Source organism: Nicotiana tomentosiformis, chromosome 7 (assembly GCF_000390325.3).
Source record: "Nicotiana tomentosiformis chromosome 7, ASM39032v3, whole genome shotgun sequence".
NCBI classification, from domain to species: Eukaryota; Viridiplantae; Streptophyta; class Magnoliopsida; order Solanales; family Solanaceae; genus Nicotiana; species Nicotiana tomentosiformis.
Window position 1 is genome coordinate 7,514,630 of NC_090818.1, and position 21,101 is coordinate 7,535,730.

The 21,101-nt window shown below is 36.6% G+C and overlaps 2 protein-coding genes across 2 annotated transcripts; one reads left to right on the forward strand and one right to left on the reverse strand.

Annotated features, from left to right (window-relative positions):
- Positions 1-565: 565 nt before the first annotated feature.
- Positions 566-12,259, forward strand: LOC138895217 (uncharacterized). Its single transcript, XM_070179883.1, has 3 exons — positions 566-1,695; positions 11,379-12,069; positions 12,215-12,259. Exons 1-3 carry the CDS (start codon positions 566-568, stop codon positions 12,257-12,259), a joined length of 1,866 nt encoding a protein of 621 aa, XP_070035984.1.
- Positions 12,260-15,494: 3,235 nt separating this feature from the next.
- Positions 15,495-16,191, reverse strand: LOC138895218 (uncharacterized). Its single transcript, XM_070179884.1, has 2 exons — positions 15,843-16,191; positions 15,495-15,556 (listed from the first exon to the last, which is right to left on the reverse strand). The coding sequence occupies exons 1-2, from the start codon at positions 16,189-16,191 to the stop codon at positions 15,495-15,497; spliced, it is 411 nt and encodes a 136-aa protein (XP_070035985.1).
- Between the last annotated feature and the right edge of the window lie 4,910 nt (positions 16,192-21,101).

Here is a 21,101-nt window from a genome sequence, read left to right on the forward strand (position 1 = left end):
TCAAAAGGCAAAGGTAATATTTTCCACCGATGTGGTATGAAAAATCATTGGGCACAAATTTGTCGTACATCTGAACATTTTGTCAAACTTTATCAAGCATCTATAAAAAGGAAATAAAATAAAGTTGAGACTCACTTGACTTTTCAAAATGATGTTGAGGCGGGCCCTATGAATAATCATGATAAAGTTGAAGCAAACCTTGCCTAAGATGATAATTTTGAAGGCCTTGAAGATATTACTCATTTAGAAGCTGGAGACTTCTTTGAGAATCATAACTGAAGATTTATTATTGGGAAAAATTATAAGAATAAATGCATTTCTTTTTATGAAGTTCATATTTTGAATAAAACTTTTTATGTTGTCAGTATTTAATTTCATAAATGTAGTTTCTTTTGTTCTTAAATTTTTCAATATTACTTATGATATATTTTTTTTCTTCTTGAAGAATATGAAAACTTCCCAGTCTTCAGTTGTCCGTACGAATAATAAAGAAGAAATATGTCTTCTGGATAGTGCTACGACGCACACCATATTAAAAGATAAGAGATATTTCTCTTATTTAATTATGAAAGAATCCAATATCATAACAATATCTGGTAGTACAAAATTAATTGAGGGATCTGGAAGAGCGACTGTATTACTACTAGGAGGAACTATATTGGTTGTTAATGATGTATTATATTATAGTAGGTCTCAAAGAAACTTGTTCAGTTTAAAAGGTATTCGCCAAAATGGCTACCATATTGAGACCACTAATGAAAGAAAGGTTGAATACCTTTATATTACTACAATAAAAGCGGAAAAGAGGTATGTGCTTGAAAAGCTTCCCGCATTTTCCTCCGGATTATACTTCACTAATATTAGTGTATTTGAATCACATGCCATAGTAAACAAGGAGTTTACTAATCATTTTATTATTTGGCATGACCGGTTGGGCCATCCCGGTTATAATATGATGTGCAAAATAATTGAAAATTCACATGGTCATTCATTGAAGAACCAGAAGATTCTTCAAACTAAAGAATTCTCTTGTGCTGCATGTACTCAAGGAAAACTTATTATTAGACCATCAGTAATTAAAGTTGGAGCTGAATCTCTTGCATTTTTGAAACGTATACAGGGTAATATATGTGGGCTCATACACACTCCATGTGGACCATTCAGATATTATATGGTTTTGATAGATTCATCTACAAGATGGTCACATGTGTGCTTGTTATCAACCTGCAATTTGGCCTTTGCGAGGTTACTAGCTCAATTAATAAGATTAAGAGCACAATTTCTAGATTATGCAATTAAGACACTTCGTCTTGATAATGCTGGTGAATTTACGTCTCAAGCCTTTAATGATTATTGCATATCAACTGGGATAACAATTAAGCATCCAGTTGCTCATGTTCATACTCAAAATGGTCTAGTGGAATCATTGATCAAACACCTCCAATTAATTGCTAGACCAATGCTTATGAGAACAAAACTTCTCATTTCGGCATGGGGCCATGCTATTTTGCATGCAACAGCTCTTGTGCGGATCAGACCTACAAGTTATCATAAAGTCTCCCCAATACAATTGGCTTTTGGTCAGGAGCCAAATATTTTTCATCTTAGAATATTTGGATGTGCAGTATATGTTCCAATTGCTCCACCACTACGCACAAAGATGGGACCCCAAAGAAGATTGGGGATATATGTTGGGTATGAATCTTCTTCTATTATAAAATATTTAGAACCTATAACTGGAGATTTATTTACGGTAAGATTTGCCGATTGTCATTTTGATGAATCAGTATACCCAATATTAGGGGGAGAAAATAAGCAACTTGTCACGACCCAAAATCCATTTAAGGTCGTGATGGCGCCAGACACCTCTGTCAGACAAGCCAACACTATATAGTTAATTAAATCCTCTTTTAGTATTTTTGAAATCACAATTTATTCAATGAAATAATAAAGATAAAACTCATAGAGTAAATGATAAATATTTTTAGCAACTAAATTTCTAAACAATTCATAACCATTCCCAAAACCCGGTGTCACAAGCATTTTTTAAAAATAAAATACAGCATCTGTCCAAAATACAAATTAGACAGGAAAATATAATAACTCTGAAGGAGACTCTGTTGGCTGCAGATCGAAATACAGAATGCAGCTTACCTATGTTCCCACAATTATTAACCAACCTCTGTGCCCACAAGGCCGCTAGATTTATATGTACCTGCACAATAAAGTGTGCAACAAGTGCGGCATGAGTACAAAAATAACGTGTTCCCGATAAATATCAAGCCTAATCTCGAAGAGGTAGAGACGATATGGCCGACTTTGACGCTCACTAAGAGTCAATAATAATAAATGAAATAAAGATAGCAATGTCTAGATCAACATGATTTACATAATTTACAATGATTTTCTTTAACCGGCAGAAATAATTAAATTCCTTCAATTCCAATAAATTTCCAATTTATCAATTAGCCTCATTTACAGGAATAACCATAATTTCCTTAACAAGAAGAGATAATTAATTCTTTAAATTCCAATAATTTTAAATTTATCAATTAAATTCCATCAGATGCAACAATTCTCAATCTATTAATTAAATTCACAAGCTGCAATTACAATAGCAAAGTATCGTGTAATTTTTATTATTAGGCATGATTTCTGCCGAGGTCGTACAACCCGATCCAGAGTGCCGTGTACACTGCCGAGGGACGTGCGGCACGATCCATAGATGCATCTATTCTGCCGAGACATTCAGCCCGCTCCACAAGAAATGAGGACATTTTCTTATGTACCTCCGGAAGGAGAGTATATTCATAATAAGATAAATTCGAGAGGATAAATAATTTTTTTTAACATTTAATTAATTTAAACAAAAAATTAAGCATGTGAGATTTTCATCTTTTAATATTTTTATGTAACAATTCACTATATATATATGTATATATAAATTAAACAAAGAATACAATTTGCATAAGCAATTCATGCTTTGAGTCCTAAACTACCCGGACTTTAGTATTAATAGTATCTACGCACGGACTCTCGTTACCTCATGCATACGTAGCTCCCACAATTAGCCACAATTATTACTTTAATTACCTATGGGGTAATTTTTCCCTCACAAGATTAGACGAGAGACTTACCTCAATTTGCTCCAATTTAATCCACTAGAAGGCCTTTTTCACGATTATCCAACTCTATCTCGCTCGAATCTAGCCAAAATAATTCGATACAATCACTAAAAATTATAGGAATCAATTTCATAAGAAAATACTATATTTTTTAATATAAATCCCAAAAATTAATGAAAATTCCGTCCGTGGGGCCCACATCTCGGAATTCGGCAAAAGTTACGAAATTCGACAACCCATTCAATTACGAGTCCAACCATACCAGTTTCACTCAAATCCGACTCCAAATCGATACCGAAATCTCAAAAATTCATTTCTATGAGATTTCTAAAAATATTTCCCAAATTTCAATCTCAAAACGCTAATTAAATGGTGAGAACAATGATATATTTGTGTATATACACCACATCTGAGTCAGAATCACTTACCCAAATGTTTTTCCTTGAAAATCTATCAAAAGACGCCTCTACTCAAGCTCAAGTTCGTCAAAAATGGCAAATGGGACGAAATTTCCTCCTTTATAGATCTGCCCAGGCAGCCTTCGGAACTGGGCCTCGATCGTGGCTTCGATCATGGCCCTCGAGCTTGGGCCTCGATCATGGCCCTCGAGCCTGGGCCTCGATCATGGCCTCGATCATGGCATCGAGCCTCGATTTTGTGACCCTCGATCTTGGGTATCGATCCTGGCACTCGAGCCTTGCCTTCGATCATGGCCCTCGAGCTGGGACTTCGATCATGGCTTCGATCCTGAGACTCATCTCTAGCTTCGACCCTGGCCGTCGATCATGGGCTCGATATCTGGGCTCGATCACAACCCAGAATATCCAGCAGCAGAGAAAACAATTGCAGCAGCTTTTCTAAGTCCAACTTTTGATCCGTTAACCATCCGAAATTCAGCCGAGACCCTCGGGACCTCAACCAAATATACCAACAAGTCCTAAAATATCATACGAACTTATTTGAAACCTCAAACCACATAAAATGACGTTAAAACCATGAATTATGCTCCAATTCAAGCTTAATGAAACTTAAAATTTCCAACTTCTACATTCGATGTCGAAACCTATCAAATCAAGTCCGATAGACGTCAAATTTTGCACACAAGTCATAAATAACATAACGGAGCTATGAAAACTTTTGGAACTGGATTCCGACCCCGATATTAAATAGTCAATTCCCCGATCAAACTTCCTAACTTAAATTTCTGTTTTACCCATTTCAAGCCTATTTTAACTACGGACTTCCATATAAAATTTCGAACACGCTCCTAAGTCCAAAATCACCATAGGGAGCTGTTGGAATCGACAAAATTCTATTCCGGGATCATTTTTCCAAAATATTGACCGAAGTCAAAGTTGGCCTTTTAAAGCCAACTTAAGGAACCAAGTGTTCCGATTTCAACCCAAACACTTCCAAATCCTGAACTAACCATTCCCGCAAGTCATAATTTATTATAAGCACATATAGGGAGTTTTATTTAGGGGAGCGGGGTTCTAAAAGTCAAAATGACCGGTTAGGTTGTTACATTCTCTCCCACTTAAATATATGTTTGTCCTCGAACGCGCTAAGGAGTGTTCCGTAGTTATCCAAAATCACTGTTTAACACCTCGTGCACCTATCCGTGCTACCACACCCAATTGAGCACATTAACTCGAGCCAATATGAAGATTCTCCCCTTTATTTAAGCAAATAAACCTTAGAGCCCAATTCTAACATCCAGAATTCTCCACCATGCCCGTTTCCAACCTATGAACACCGTATCAATCACTACACGATGCACCAATACAGGATTGCATACCTTTGTTGAATTTAGACCATGCACCGCATCATTCACATGACCATAATAACATCCTCCGATAACAATAGCCAAAATTCCACGAATCTAATGTTCAAAACACACCTCATGATACATATAAGTTATGTTCCAACTCTTGAAATGCTTCCACGATGGAAGAAATGTGTAGAAATTCATAACCAACTGTTGAGTTAACAAATTATTGAGTTCTCCCTCTGACAAGAACCATTGCCTCATTATGAACTAAATAACGATATTTGCTCTTTAATATATTTCATAAAATAAAAATATGATCGTACTGATCCCAGGTCCAATAATCTCGTTTCACCCCAGTACAAGCTGCCCAAGCAATAAGCCACCTCATACACGACAAAAAGCCTCATATGACGCCACAATGAGCTAATAAGCTACAGACTCAATTGCTATACATAAGGAAAGACGAACTTTGGAAAGGATTTCTCAACCCACATGACTAATTAGACAGCTGAAAAGGTGTCATGAACCTTCCTCAAAAAATAAAATGGGACACAAACACACAAAATAGAATATAGGGAACTGTACTCAATATCACACTGTTGCGGCGTGCAACCTGATCCAAACAACATACCTGTGGCGGCGTGCCACCCGATCCGCACAAAATGAATCTATAAGGAAATACTTACCAAGTTAGAATGCTCATTACTACAAAATATCTGAATATCGGACACAAGCACACTAAATGCATAATACCATCCTTGGAAGGACCGACAGCGCCATATGCTACAAAACTCAAGCACAACTAAGGTGCGATATATGATCTGAATCTCGAGAGCCATCCTGCTCGCATAACACCATCGCTAAGCGGAACCTCAACACAAAAGAAATTTATCAAGTCGTTTTACAACTAACATGACACAATATAGTATTAAATGAAATAACCGATGACGAAGCGACATCCAACGTCCGAATACTCCTCCATAGGGAGCTTTTATGCTGAAATCAACACATCCGGTCTGATATAGAGCCTGTATTCATATTTAAATCCATCCACAGACCTCAAGACGATTCTGATCGCATCGTACTAGGCTAATAACCTTTCAAGGATCCATAATAACCCTTTTTCCCATAACACACAAGAGCAACCATCATAACTAGAACAAACATCCACATTCCACAACCAAATGAGCTGAGCGCCCTCTAGGCAAAAATTCTCGAATTAGTGATATCGCCACAATCTTCATACTTGGTTGTTAAATATTTAATCAATCAGGTGACTACTTGTCATACTTATACAATTCTCTTGTGAAATACGCTCCCACGACCTTCTGCAACAGATAACAAGTCTGCACATCCATACCACCGACCATACTAATACTGCAAGGAGAATGAAGGATCTGCAATTCAATACACAAAGCCTCTTAGACATAACACCGATCTCAGGTGACACTGAAGACAATACCAGCTTGCTTTAAACCTCTAACTCCTTTTCTGATCGTCCGAGCTTGTGACATCCTTGTCAACAACGAACCGAAATCTTAAATCCTCAACTTTTGAATCTCATGCTACTTAATACACTTAATCACACAAATATGTAGGAGTACAAGAATTTCATCATAACTCCCGAACCACTAATAGGTAAACACTTCATCATATAGCAACCTTCTACTTAACTCATTTCAAGAGAACCATTGCAACACGTGACTGAATTCCCATATCCGCAGAAAGTACCGGCCTCAAGTAGTGGTCTAAACCACCATAACTCTTCCGGGATCCCTCTACACATAACATGCCATAATACTTGAATTCCTCCAAATAAAATCAATTACAGTGGCCGCCAAGCCTCACACGTACTGCCACAAATTACATGCATAACTCTATGTGTTGAAGGAACTGATCATTGTCACCATCATGCCTATTCAACCATTGTTAGCCGACTCGTATTTTTCTCAATTTATTCTCAACTTTCCTTAGAAATAATAATACCTCCATCCATTACATCACGAACTCAAATCCGCACTCATCCTGAGTGACCTTATTTCACGAGACCACGTTGTTTCAAAACCCACAAATCATCTAATACTCCTCCTTGTGCGCACTTTTACATCTTCAATTGGTACACCCATTCTGATACTTCTTTTATGAATCCGAAGTTATTTTCTTCCGTTTCTATAATGCTACACCACAACCGGAAGATAACGCAGAGTACTCCGAGCCCCGTTTCATAATCTGCTGCAAAAGCTCGATACTCAACCATACTATGGACTCAAGATCCTTAGGCACCGTACTTTAAATTTTTGAACCCTCTAAGACCGTTATTGAGAGTCACTTGCTCTGACTTATTCACAAACATGATCAACTCGAAGGCCCTTCTAGCATATGGACACTTTCTCAAGGAAACATCCGACTATGTTACTTTCCCTGTGCATTACATCTACACAAAACATAAACTCCGAGTCTTCCAAAAACCAGAATATGAATCGATAAGGCCAAATATGGCACACATTCCCCAAATCCTTGCTCAAATTACCACTGATGTTTTCTTCCCTTAGTTGCAATGACCCACCAATACACTGATAACTAGGAACCTCATAAATAGACAACCATACAATCCAATTGTAGATGGTGGGGCTTTCCCACTTAGCTTGAAGCTAAAATTACATAACTCTAGAATCTACCGAGATTCTTTCTTCATCGTTGACATGATCCTGCACATGCAACTTGCCAAATTTCTCAAAATCCTTCTATTAACCTTTAATAAACACTCCGAACCACTAGCCACATTTACATATTAAATCTGTTACCGGGTAGCCAGTAGAATTCTTCGCAGAAGCTTTGCCAATACCACGCGACCGATAACCTGCTCACAGGAGATAACCCACCTGTGAAAATTACATGCTGACATATTCCAACGTCGCTGCACTGGGTGCAATTACTACAAAATCAGTAGATCATCCTGAGTCCGAGCTCATTCACCAGCTGTACTAGTCCGTTCACTCCTCATGGACTTCAACTAAAGGTGCGACAATACATTACAATCCAAAGTCATGTCGTATCATTCTTCATATCAAGCAACTCCCTCATGTTGTATCCACTCTTCCTCAATATAGCAGCTAATATTACAACCTAAGTCCATAGACCTAGTCACTATCCATCATATATCCCAAATAACTTCAAATTTTCCTCAATTCGTGTAGTTATCCTATCACGTAACTCATATGCTACCTTGCCACTCTCCTTTAAGCAACTACTCGACTTCTGTTTCTCACACTTAGCCTTCTAGGAACTTAACCACCACAAGACACCTTCCACATGTTCTTCCTCATCATTCGCTGTCCAGTTGTTGCCTTAACTAAAACTCCGTCTCTGTAGCACTTGAACCAATAGGTCGTTACCAACTTTAAACCTTTCCGAGGATCATCCTTCTCGAGCCATCAATACTAGGAACACTGCTTCGACCGTGAACCACTGCACACCGTGATCCTTAACAATTGCTTCCCCTATACCAATTCCTAACATCCCGCCGTGAAAGCGAGTTGAAGAAAACTATAACACCGGCCAACCTTAACGTATTTAACAAGGCGATGACACCACATCAAAATTGAGAACTCTCCCACGCTCGAAGATATCAGGCTTCGTTACTCCATCAACCCCAAACCTCAACATTCATAGTCCGATTGCCTTTTCTCTGCTGGAAATAAAACATGGAACCTCTGAATAATGTACTGGGAAAAATATTCTTTTAAGTCGTCTACTTCCCTGACACATAGACATGCATTCTACCATTACATAAATACTGTGCGATAACAACACATGAATCGTCATAACAATTAATGCCAAATCTCAAAACCTTAGGTAGTATTGTTACTGAACTGAAACGATAGAGCGGCCTTCCGCAAGGCGACGGCAATAGCCCAATTAATTACACAGGAGAAGCATACTGCACTACATCTGTAGTACCATTAAAAATTTCCTCGAACCCCAATGTATAACAAGCGCTTCGCATCGCATAAGATTGAATAAGAAGGAAATGAAGGCATAAGCCTAAAAGGAATCGAATCTCACGATGAGGAATCAAGAAGGGAAGTATTCCTAACAACCCTGTAGCCTCTCGAAGATAAGAACAGACGTCTACGTACCGATCCACAAGACTCTACTAGACTTGCTCATGACCCGTGAGACCTACATGAACCTAGTGCTCTGATAACATGTTGTCACGATCCAAAATCTATTTAAGGTCGTGATGGCGCCGGACACCGCTGTCAGGCAAGCCAACACTATATAGTTAATTAAATCCTCTTTTAGTATTTTTGAAATCAAAATTTCTTCATTGAAATAATAAAGATAGAACTCATAGAGTAAATGATAAATATTTTTAGCAACTAAATTTCTAAACAATTCATAACTATTCCCAAATCCCGGTGTCACAAGTGCATGAGCATTTACTAGGATTAATATTTTTAGAAATCTCAAAACGCTAATTAAATGATGAGAACAATGATATATTTGTGTATATAGATCACATCTGAGTTAGAATCACTTACCCAAATATTTTTCCTTGAAAATCTATCAAAAGTCGCCTCTGCTCAAGCTCAAGTTTGTCAAAAATGGCAAATGGGACGAAATTCCCTCCTTTATAGATCTGCCCAGTCAGCCTTTGGAACTGGGCCTCGATCGTGGCTTCGATCATGGCCCTCGAGCCTGGGCCTCGATCGTGGCCTCAATCATGGCCCTCGAGCCTGGGCCTCGGTCATGGCCTCGATCATGGAATCGAGCCTCGATTTTGTGACCCTCGATCTTGGGTATCGATCTTGGCCCTCGAGCCTTGCCTTCGATCATGGCCCTCGAGCTGGGTCTTCGATCATGGCTTCGATCCTGAGACTCGTCCCTAGATTTGACCCTAGCCGTCAACTCTGGGCTCAACATCTAGGCTCGATCTTGGGCTCGATCACATCCCAGAATATCTAACAGAAGAGAAAAAAATTGCAGCAGCTTTTTTAAGTCCAACTTTTGATCCGTTAACCATCCGAAACTCACCCGAGACCCTAGGGACCTCAACCAAATATACCAACAAGTCATAAAACATCATACGAACTTATTTGAAACCTCAAACCACATAAAATGACGTTAAAACAACGAATTACGCTCCAATTCAAACTTAATGAAACTTAAAATTTCCAACTTCTATATTCGATGTCGAAACCTATCAAATCAAGTCCGATTAACCTCAAATTTTGCACACAAGTCACAAATGACATAAGGGAGCTATGAAAATTTTTAGAACTGGATTCTGACCCCGATATCAAAATGTCAACTCCCCGGTCAAACTTCCAAACTTAAATTCCTGTTTTAGCCATTTCAAGCCTATTTTAACTACGGACTTCCAAATAAAATTCCGAACATGCTCCTAAGTCCAAAATCACCATAGGGAGCTGTTGGAATCGTCAAAATTCTATTCCGAGGTCATTTTCTCAAAATGTTGACTAAAGTCAAACTTGGCCTTTTAAAGCCAACTTAAGGAACCAAGTGTTCCGATTTCAACCCAAACACTTCCAAATCCCGAATCAACCATTCTCGCAAGTCATAATTTATTATAAGCACATATAAGGAGTTTTATTTAGGGGAGCGGGGTTCTAAAAATTAAAATATTCGGTTAGATCGTTACACAACTGCAAAAAGATATAGATTGGAATGCATTATCACTATCTCATTTAGATTATCGAACAATCAATGTGAACACGAGGTTCAAAAGATAATTTATTTGAAAAATATTACAAATCAACTATCTGATGCATTCACTAACCTACCAAGGGTGACTAAGTCACATATTCCAGCTGCTAATGCTCCTATTCGAATTGATGTCCCGGTTGTCAATCTATAAATGCAAATATGTCTAAACCACGCTTGAAACGTAGTAAACTAATTAGTTCCAAAGATAAAAATCCTCGAAAGCGAAAAGGAGAAAATGATCTAGGAGATCATAATATGGAGGTAATTGCTCAAAAAGAGCCCTGTGATATAACAAATGATAAGACCTCAGAGGAGGTCCATGTACCTGAAAATAATAAGAATGGAGAGATCTCAATAAGTTATGTCTCTACGGCAAAAAGGTGGAACCGAAATAATATTATTGTTGACAATATTTTTGCTTATAATGTTGCTGTTGAAATAATGCAATAAGATGAGGACCTTGAACCAAGATCCGTTGATGAATGTAGACAGAGAAATGATTGGCAAAAATGGAAAGACGCAATCCAGGCAGAATTAGCGTCACTTGAAAAACGTGAAGTATTCGGACGTATAGTCTGAACCTGAAGGAATAAAGCCAATGGGATACAAATGAGTTTTTTTGTGCGAAAACGAAATGATAAAAATGAAGTCGTTAGATATAAAGCATGACTTGTGGCACGAGGATTTTCGCAAAGACCTGGAATTGATTATATGGAGGCATATTCTCCTGTGGTAGATGTAATCACTTTCAGGTATCTTATAAATTTGGCAGTCCATGAAAAACTTGATATGCGTCTAATGGATGTTGTCACAGCCTATTTGTATGTCACATTGGACAACAAAATTTATATGAAAATCCCTGAAGGGCTCAAAGTTCCTGAAACTAATAAAGGTTTTCGGGAAACTTGTTCAATAAAGCGTCAAAAATTCTTATATGGATTGAAACAATCAGGGCGAATGTGGTATAATCGCCTGAGTGAGTATTTGCTGAAAGAAGGGTATAAGAATGATCCAATTTGTCCTTGTGTATTTATAAGAAGGTCTGAATCTGAATTTGTAATAATCGTTATGTATGTTGATGATCTAAATATCATTGGAACTCCTGGGAAACTTCCAAAAGGAGTAGACTGTTTGAAGAAAGAGTTTGAAATGAAAGATCTTGGAAAGACAAAATTTTGTCTTGGTCTACAAATTGAGCATATGAAAGATGGAATTTTTGTCCATCAATCAACTTATACCGAAAAGATCCTAAATCATTTTTATATGGATAAAGCACATCCATTGAGTACCCCGATGTTTGTGAGATCACTTGATATAAATAAAGATCCATTTCGATCTCATAAAAATGATGGAGAGCTTCTTGGTGATGACACTCCATATCTTAGTGCAATTGGGGCACTAATGTATCTTGCAAATAATACTCGACCAGATATAACTTTTGCAGTAAGTTTATTAGCAAGATTTAGTTCCTTTCTAACAACAAGACACTTGAATGATGTTAAGCATATTTTTAGATACCTCCGAGGGACTATTGATATGGGATTATTTTATTCTTATGAATCTGATTCACAGTTGATTGGTTATGCAGATGCAGGCTATTTGTCTGACCCATATAAAGCCCGATCTCAAATAGGCTATCTATTTACTTGTGGGGGTACAACTATTTCATGGCGTTCAACAAAATAAACTTTAGCTGCTACATCTTCCAATCATGCAGAGATAATACTTATTCATGAAGCTAGTCGAGAATGTGTATGGTTGAGATCAGTAACTCAACATATTCAACAATTATGTGGTCTTTCTTTAATACCGAAGATTCCAACGATATTGTATGAAGACAATGATGCTTGCATTGCTCAACTTAAAGGAGGATATATCAAAGGAGACAGAACAAAACATATTTCACCAAAGTTCTTTTTCACACACGATCTTTAGCAAAATGGTGAGATAGATGTTCAACAAATCCGTTTAAGTGACAATCTAGCAGATTTATTCACTAAGGCATTACCAACATCAACATTTGAGAAGCTGAGACATAAGATTGGAATGCGTTGTCTCCAAGATATCAAATAAAGCTCTCATCAGGGGGAGCACTATTTTTCCCTTAACCAAGGTTTTGTACCAATTGGGTTTTCCTGGTAAGGTTTTTAATGAGGCAGCACTCAATGCGTATTACAAGATATGTGTACTCTTTTTCTTTCACTAGGCTTTTTCCCACTGGGTTTTCCTAATAAGGTTTTAACGAGGCACATTATCTTTTAAATGGACATCCAAGGGGGAGTATTATAAATGAGATGAATGCATGTGAGTGAGATGAATGCATTTGTCTGCCCATTTAACGTACTTTGTATTCATGTACTCAATTAAGAAGTACATTAACTTATAACCTTTGAATGTATTTGTACATTTATAAATAGGGAACTTTTGACCCTATGAATAACATACCAAGAAAAGAAATAACAAAATCATTCTCCCTCGTATATATTTTGTCTCCATTAGTATATTATTCTATTGTGCTCTCATTTCTTAACAACACCATAAAAATCATATAATATGATCCTTGATTAGTGATTTAATAGTTGAGGTTAAAAATAATTGGATGCCATTAGTTCGTATGAATATGAAGAACTAAACTATTTAGATGCATATATATAAAATAAAATAAAAAGGATAGCGTGGTGCGCGAAGCTCCCGCTATGTGTGGGGTCCGGGGAAGGGCTGGACCACAAGGGTCTATTGTACGCAGCCTCACCCTGTATTTTTGCAAGAGGCTGTTTACACGGCTCGAACTCGTGATCTCCTGGTCACATGGCAGCAACTATTTAGATGCATATGTTATTGTATAATTGATTTGACAAGTGTGCTCCGAAAAAAATATTATATGGCAAATAAAAAACTTAATTATTCTAAAAACAATTATTTAAGTTATGAAAATATTAGCTTCCTTGGCTTCTTGCTTGTCGTGAAAGCCAATAATTTCAAACAACATGCTCTTTGTATATATGCTATATATAACGAAAGAAGTATTCAAAAGGATAATAAATAATCATACATGAAAAAAAGAAGCTTATGCACTTCATCAGATCATCAGATTCTTTGTTAAGTATACACCAGAAACTCAATAAAATTAATATACAATGACATAGTCCTCAACTACACACTCGGTCAAACTGTTCATGCTTCTTTGAGACTTGGGAAATATTAAAAACTACCCCCCAAAAAAAAAAATACTATTCAAGAACACTAATAGTCACAGTACCGTTCCAACAAGAAATCAAATATTTGCATTCTAAATAAATCATAGGAGTACTTAAGAATTTTCGTGTTCTAATGTCTTAAAACGTGCATGTATGAGATATGTGAATAGTGAGGTAATGGAGTACAAATTTAAGAATATTATCCTATTTACATCTTGCTCAATATTTTTATTACATATACACATAGTTCAGTTAATTGAACAACAACTGAAGGGGTTAACATGTAACCAATAAGTGTGACTTTTTAAATATCATGATCTTACTTTTCAAGAGATGCTATCAAGAGCTTGGATCTTGTTACAGAGATGAATTTTATCCGCAAAATAAATAAAAAATAATTTAAGTTATTTTTTCAACAAATATTTTAATCTTTTATCGAGGTAAATAATCGGACAAACAAAGTCCATGTGCATAAAAATACCATGAGGCCATCTGTTTATACAACACTTCAGCCCCTTATTAGGAAGGTGGATATACAGTACTCACTGCACAAAAATATATATCACACACATAAAATAACGCTATTAAGGCATTAATATGAGAATCTAACACTATAAAAAAGAGGGAAAAAGTGTCAAGCCTAATCTCGAAGTGCTAGAGACGAGATTGCCGACTTTGACACTCACTAAGGGTCAACAACAATAAATGGAATAAATTATAATTATTCAAATCAACATGATTCACAAAGTTAACAATAATTTCATTCAATTAGCAGAAATAACAAAAATCCTTCTAATGCAACAATTCCCAATCTATTAATTAAATCCTTCATTTTCAATAAAAATTCTAATTTATCAAATAGTTTTACAAGCTGCAATTCAATTTCAAACTGTTTCTAGCAGTAAGACTCCAAAGCTATAAATATCCTATTTCCGAGTTAAATGTCCCCTGATGACGTATTATGGAGAAAGATAGCCTACTTAGGCATAAGGTAATTAAGTCAAGAAATTAACAACATGATTAGCAATAAACACTAAAATGTGTAATCCAAAATGAGCAAAATGTAGTTTGAACTTGCAATGTTCGAGAGTGTAAAGTAGAAATTACTAACAGAGGAGGAAGTTCAACGACTATCCAATACTAATTTATACGGTGACGGTGAATATGTAATATAGTCTAAACATCATATCACCAAACTTTTTATAAACAAATTTTATAGATATTGTTTTCGAATGCGTGAGTTTTGAAGGAAGAGAAGTAAAAGGAAGTTGAACTACTATGCAACGGATTTATTTAACATGTTTCGGCACAAGATTTATAGATTGAAAAGTTTGAAACTTAAAAGTTCGAATCGAGGTGTGAATTGTAATTTCAGCAGTTTTTGACGTTGTTACGACCCAATTTCACATATAGGTCGTGATTGCACCCAACACTATAGCTAGGCAAGCCAACTAATAAATTAAATATATATCGATAAAATTTAAATCCAAGAAAAAATAATAAGACACTAAATTTTACCAATGTGTGTGCCAAGACCTGGTGTCTCAAGTGTATGAGCATCTACTAGGTTATACAAAACTCCAAATACTGTCTGAAATGAAAATAGACAGAATTAAAAATAGAAGAAGAGGCACTGGTAGCTGCAGGATGGCTCAGAAAGGCAGCTCACAACTACTCCCCTGGATAACGAGGATGTGCGATGATAGGTCCTCCACTAGTATCTGTCTCAGATCCTGCACAAAAAGTGCAGCAAGTGTAGTATGAGTACGTAAATAACGTGTGCTTCTAAATGAGTAAAATCAAGGCCTTCAAATATATCATCTATATAGGCAAGGTTTGCTTCAACTTTATCATGATTATTCACAGGGCCCGCTTCAACATCATTTTGAAAGGTCAAGTGAGTCTCAACTTTATTTTGTTTCCCTTTTATAGAGGCTTGATAAAGTTTGATAAAATGTTCAGGTGTACGACAAATTTATGCCCAATGATTTTTCATACCACATCGGTGACAAATATTACCTTTGCCTTTTGAAGTATTATTCTGAGAACCCTTATTGTTCTCTTGTTTATAACGACCACCACCATGGCGATTATTATTTCGCCCCTTGCCATGCCCACGATAATTATTTTGTCTTCTTTCAGACTTTGGATCTATCACTACCAGATTCGCTTCTGGAAATGGAGCTGATCCAGTGAGGGGAGCTTTATGATTTTTTATTAAAAGGGCATTATGTTGTTCAACCACCAAAATGCATGAAATTAATTCAGAATATTTCTTAAAGCCCTTTTCACGGTATTGTTGTTGTAACACTATATTTGAGGTATGAAAAGTGGAAAGAGTCTTTTCCAACATGTACTCACCATTCATAGGTTCCCCACATTAGTTGAGAAATTATTCTATATACAACAAAATTATATTCACTTATGGTCTTATAATCTTGTAGCCGTAAGTGCATCCACTCACGACGAGCTCTTGGCAATGCTGTGGCCTTTAGGTGGTCATATCGTTCTTTCAAACTAATCATAATTGAAATGGATCTTTCAAGGTTAAATATTCACTTTTTAACCCTTCATTGAGATGATGATGAAGGAAAATCATGGCTTTCGCCTTATTTTGACTTGATGCTTCATTTCCTTCTTTAATAGTGTCACTAAGACCATTAGCGTCAAGGTAAATTTCAGCATCAAGTATCCATAGCAAATAGTTATTCCTAGAGATGTCAAGTGCCTCAAATTCAAGTTTTGACAAATTCAACATAGTGAAAACTATCATAGAAAATAAGTGAATTAGAATGATAAGAATTATTATCAATGAAAAAAAAATTCAAAGCAGAATATAATCGTGTATTAATATTCTCTATATATAATTGTTAGAACAAATACTTATGTGTAGTGTGATGATAAATTAATGCTTAATATTACACATAAGAACTTTAGACATGTAAGTATATTTTCGAAGAATAAATAAGTTGAAGTAATCTCATATTAGATACTAGTATATTTTTCTCTACTGAGAAGACGTTTCAATAAGTTAAGTAGGCATAAAATTAGATGATATGAATTCTGCCAAGTTTCAACATTGAATACGATTCATCTAATAGTTAAGTCATTAATTTTAAATTCATTAATTAGTTTGTACACTTAGATGATAAATTCATTGAAGACACGTTTAAACCTTTTAAAAATTTTGCAAGAATTCCTTCTAAATGCCTACTATGTCAGACTATTTGGATGTGGGCTTAATTAGTCTAATTATTATAATTCAATTTAATACTTATCCATTTATGTTTAGGTTTAAACTTCTTTGTAGTTTATATAATAAAATAACAATTTAACCGAAACTTATTGTTTTCATACCAAGGCAATTATTATAACTATATTCAAAATAAGTTATGCATATGGTAATTAAATTGCAGGTTAAAAAAAATCCTAATAGAAACGTTATAAACATAAGAATGTATACCCGAATCGGAAAAGAAATTAACTACCTCTTTTTGGAAGAAGATAAAATTCGGATGAAGTAGATAACCTCAGTTGGTTAGAACCTCGTGCTGATAACGTATTATAAAATTATAGCAATATAAGCCAAGAAATATAGATAAAACTTTTCCTCTATCAAGTTGTATTCAAGTCTATGTTATTGATGCCCTTTGTAATTGGAAACATCATATATATAGTGTACAATTTACTTGAAGGTTACAAGATATTACATTAGTATAATAAACATATTCATGTACAGTCCAAAATGGTTCATGTATGAGTTGTTGGACATCTACAAATTCAATGTACTCATAACAGTACGTGATAATAAATAATTGATGTATTTGAATTATTTAAAATGACTTAAATGCCGTTTACGAATGATGGTCGATGGTGAAGGTGTCACGACCCAAAATCATATCCCGTCGTGATGACGCCTATCTCAATACTAGGCAAGCCAACAACATCAATAACCCATAATTTCTTTTAAATACGAAAAATATGATAATTAAGTTTAAGAGAAAATCTCACAAATACTGGATATAAATACACTCCCAAAACCCGGTGTCACTGAGTACATGAGCATCTAAATGATAACAAAATCTTACTGCTAAAAATACTATCTGAAAATATAGAACAGTACAAAAACTGAAAGGAAAAAGAGTCAAGGTTTGCGGGCGTCAAGCATCTACCTCGATAATCTCCAACAGATAAAACTCTGAGAACTAGCAACCGTCGTGTCCAGAAGTACCTGGATCTGTACACGAGGTACAAGGTGTAGTATGAGTACAATCAACTCAGCAAGTAACAATACTAAATAAAGAACTGAAAGTAGTGACGAGCTTCACAGCTGAGTCCAATTATAGTAATTTCCAACATAATAAGGTAGGCATGCTTTCAAGTTTAACAATTAAGGCCAAAACAAGCTTCGGCATATGGTGTTGTCATTAAATTTCCACCGGAAAGTTGATTGACCACGCATTGATTGGTAGTATTGATCCCCTTGTAGAAGGTTTGTTGAATCATAGCCTCAGTCATGTCATTATTCGGGAACTCTTTCACCATAGTGCGGTACCTCTCCCATATCTCGTGCAAAGGCTCATTGGATTCTTGTTTGAATGCTAGAATCTCGTCTCTAAGAGTAGCCATATGCCCGGGAGAAAAGAACTTGGCAATGGATTTTTCCGCCAATTGGGTAGAATGGTTTGACAATCTTTCTAACCAGTCCAAGGCTTTCCCCCGTAGAGAGAAGGGAAATAGCCTCAACCTTAGAGCATCATCGGAGACGTTGGTCTGTTTAATCCCCCAGCAAGTATCCAAAAATCCTTTTAAATGTTTGTACGCATTTTGGTTCGGAGCCCCGGTGAAGAATCCCTGTTGCTCAACCAATGTGAGCTTAACATTTGTGATTTGAAAGTTGCCCGCCCTAATGCGGGGCGGGACTATGGCACTTGCGTACCCTTCATTCAGCACACCCGGTGTGGAGCCGCTCTTGGTGGATTTGGGGGTGGAACGAGAATATTTTCTTGAGGGGGTAGGCCTTGTCTATTTACTTGAGGCTCAAGAGGAACCTCCTCAACTTGGTCATCTTTCACATCCACATCCCCCAAAGGCATGTTTCCGAGAGTATCATTTTTTAGAGCCATTTTTGTACCTACAATCGATTCACAAAAAGGTTAGTAACCCAAAAGGAAAAGAAGACAAATCACACACAAAACCAAATATATAGTTAAATTTGTTTTTAGCTCCCCGGCAACGGCGCCAAAAATTTATGTCGCCCAAACTCACACCACTAATTGGGATTGTGAGGTGGTCGATGCAATTATAAATACCCAACGCGAGTCATGGTCAATTCCACATAGAGCTTTATGTTGTATTAGGTATATACCTAGTCTAAGTATATGACGTGCCCAAGATTGTACTTCCACATATTCGATTGTTTCTTTTCTACTCCTAAATCTTATGCTAATGTTGTAATTGTAAAGTTAAGAAACAATGTTTTTGGTATTGTTGTTTTTCAGGTTATAAAAGATCTAGGGTTGTAACTTCCACTTAGTGGGTTACCTAACGGATTGAGAGATTTAGGGCATGTTTGGTTGGTCGGGATACAATATAGCAATCACACGCGATTACTCACTCTATACCTCTCGGTAGTTTGAGTGATTTTGCTCAATTTGGCTTTCTCAAGTCCAAATGGTTATTTCACAAAACAAGTGATAGATGATCAAGTCGGGTCTTACTATCGCTAGATTCGACCCTTTAATATGGGCTATCAATTTCTTGAGTTCACCCCAATTTCTTGTTAGCCAAGTTTTTCTAGACTTAGTCTCTCTTTCTCAAGTAGAGACTAAGTCAATTAGGCATGAATCAATGTTTGCAACCATCAATTCTCAAATTCAAGCAAGAACTAGGCTAAATATCATATACCCAATCATAAATATGCGCTAAATCAATCGCCCATTAAGTATCCATACTAGGGTTGGGTCACAACCCTAGCTAAGAGTTTAGCCACTCATAGAAAATGAAGAAATTAAAGATGAAACTAAGATAAAACTCATAATAGATGATTAAGGGAAGAAAATCTAATGTTAAAATAATAAACTATTACAAAGTTACCCAAAACAGTAAAGAAAAACGGCTATCTATTCTCAGGTGTTCTCTGCTTAACCTAAATTTGACAAAAAGAGCTATTTATACCAAACTAAAATTATCGGACAAAATTGCCCCTGCGGAGATTCTGCGGCCGCACAATTATGTGTGTGGTCCGCACTTTGACACTAGCTTGACAGGATGGACTTCTGCGTCCGCACAATTTTGGGTTGCGGTCGCACTTCTTCAAATTCCGCGATTCGCACATTTCTGAGTGTGGCCACACTCTCGAATTTTAGCTTTGACATGCAAGACTTCTACGGACCGCACATTTCTGAGTGTGGCCGCACTTTTGATTCTGCGGTCGCACAATAATGGTATGGTCCGCACTTCTTCATGACTCCATAATCCATCTCTCTGAACCTCATCTTCTACGGTCGCACAATAATTATGCGGTCCGCACTTTGCATAGAAATTTTGTTAGAGGCTTCCTCATGTTCTGCAGCTGCACTCAATATTGTGCGGTCCGTATTTTGCCCTTTTAGCTTTGTTTTGGTCCTTGTCCAAAATTACTCCTTCTTGAGTTGATTTTCATCTCTTTGACTCATATTCCTATACTCATGCAAGAAAGCACATTTCATCATTTTTGGGAATACCTTTAAGCAATTTTGAGCTAAAACGAAAGTAAAAGAGTGTAAATAAGTAGTCAAAATCCCTACTTATCAGATAGTCCGGGATTACTAGTGCCAGAAAATCGCACCCCCTGCGGTTTTCTGAAAATGATGGGTTTTAAGATGAATGATGAACTGCTCTGTCTAAAGAAGTCATACATCCCTTTTGAGTTTCTCTACGAGCATTATGGGCATAACAAATCATATCGCCTTCATCACGACAAACTAGCCATTACTTTCTTAAGATGGGTGCATCGCCGGGTTTATGTGTACATTGTCTGCTTCTTGGGGTTGATATTTTCAATGCAAGGAGGAAGGATTCATACTCACTTAGCCATGGTCGCCAGGAACTTAATGGATGGAATCGAAGGACAAACTTACACTATCATCCCCATGATCTTAGCTGAGATGTACCACACTCTAGATCGGTGTAAGCAGGGATTCAGACACTTTGAGGGTTGTAATCTATTGCTACAAGTTTGTTGCTGGAACACTTTCAAAGGGGAGAGTACCGTCAAGAGCTTCTGCGAAGGCCATT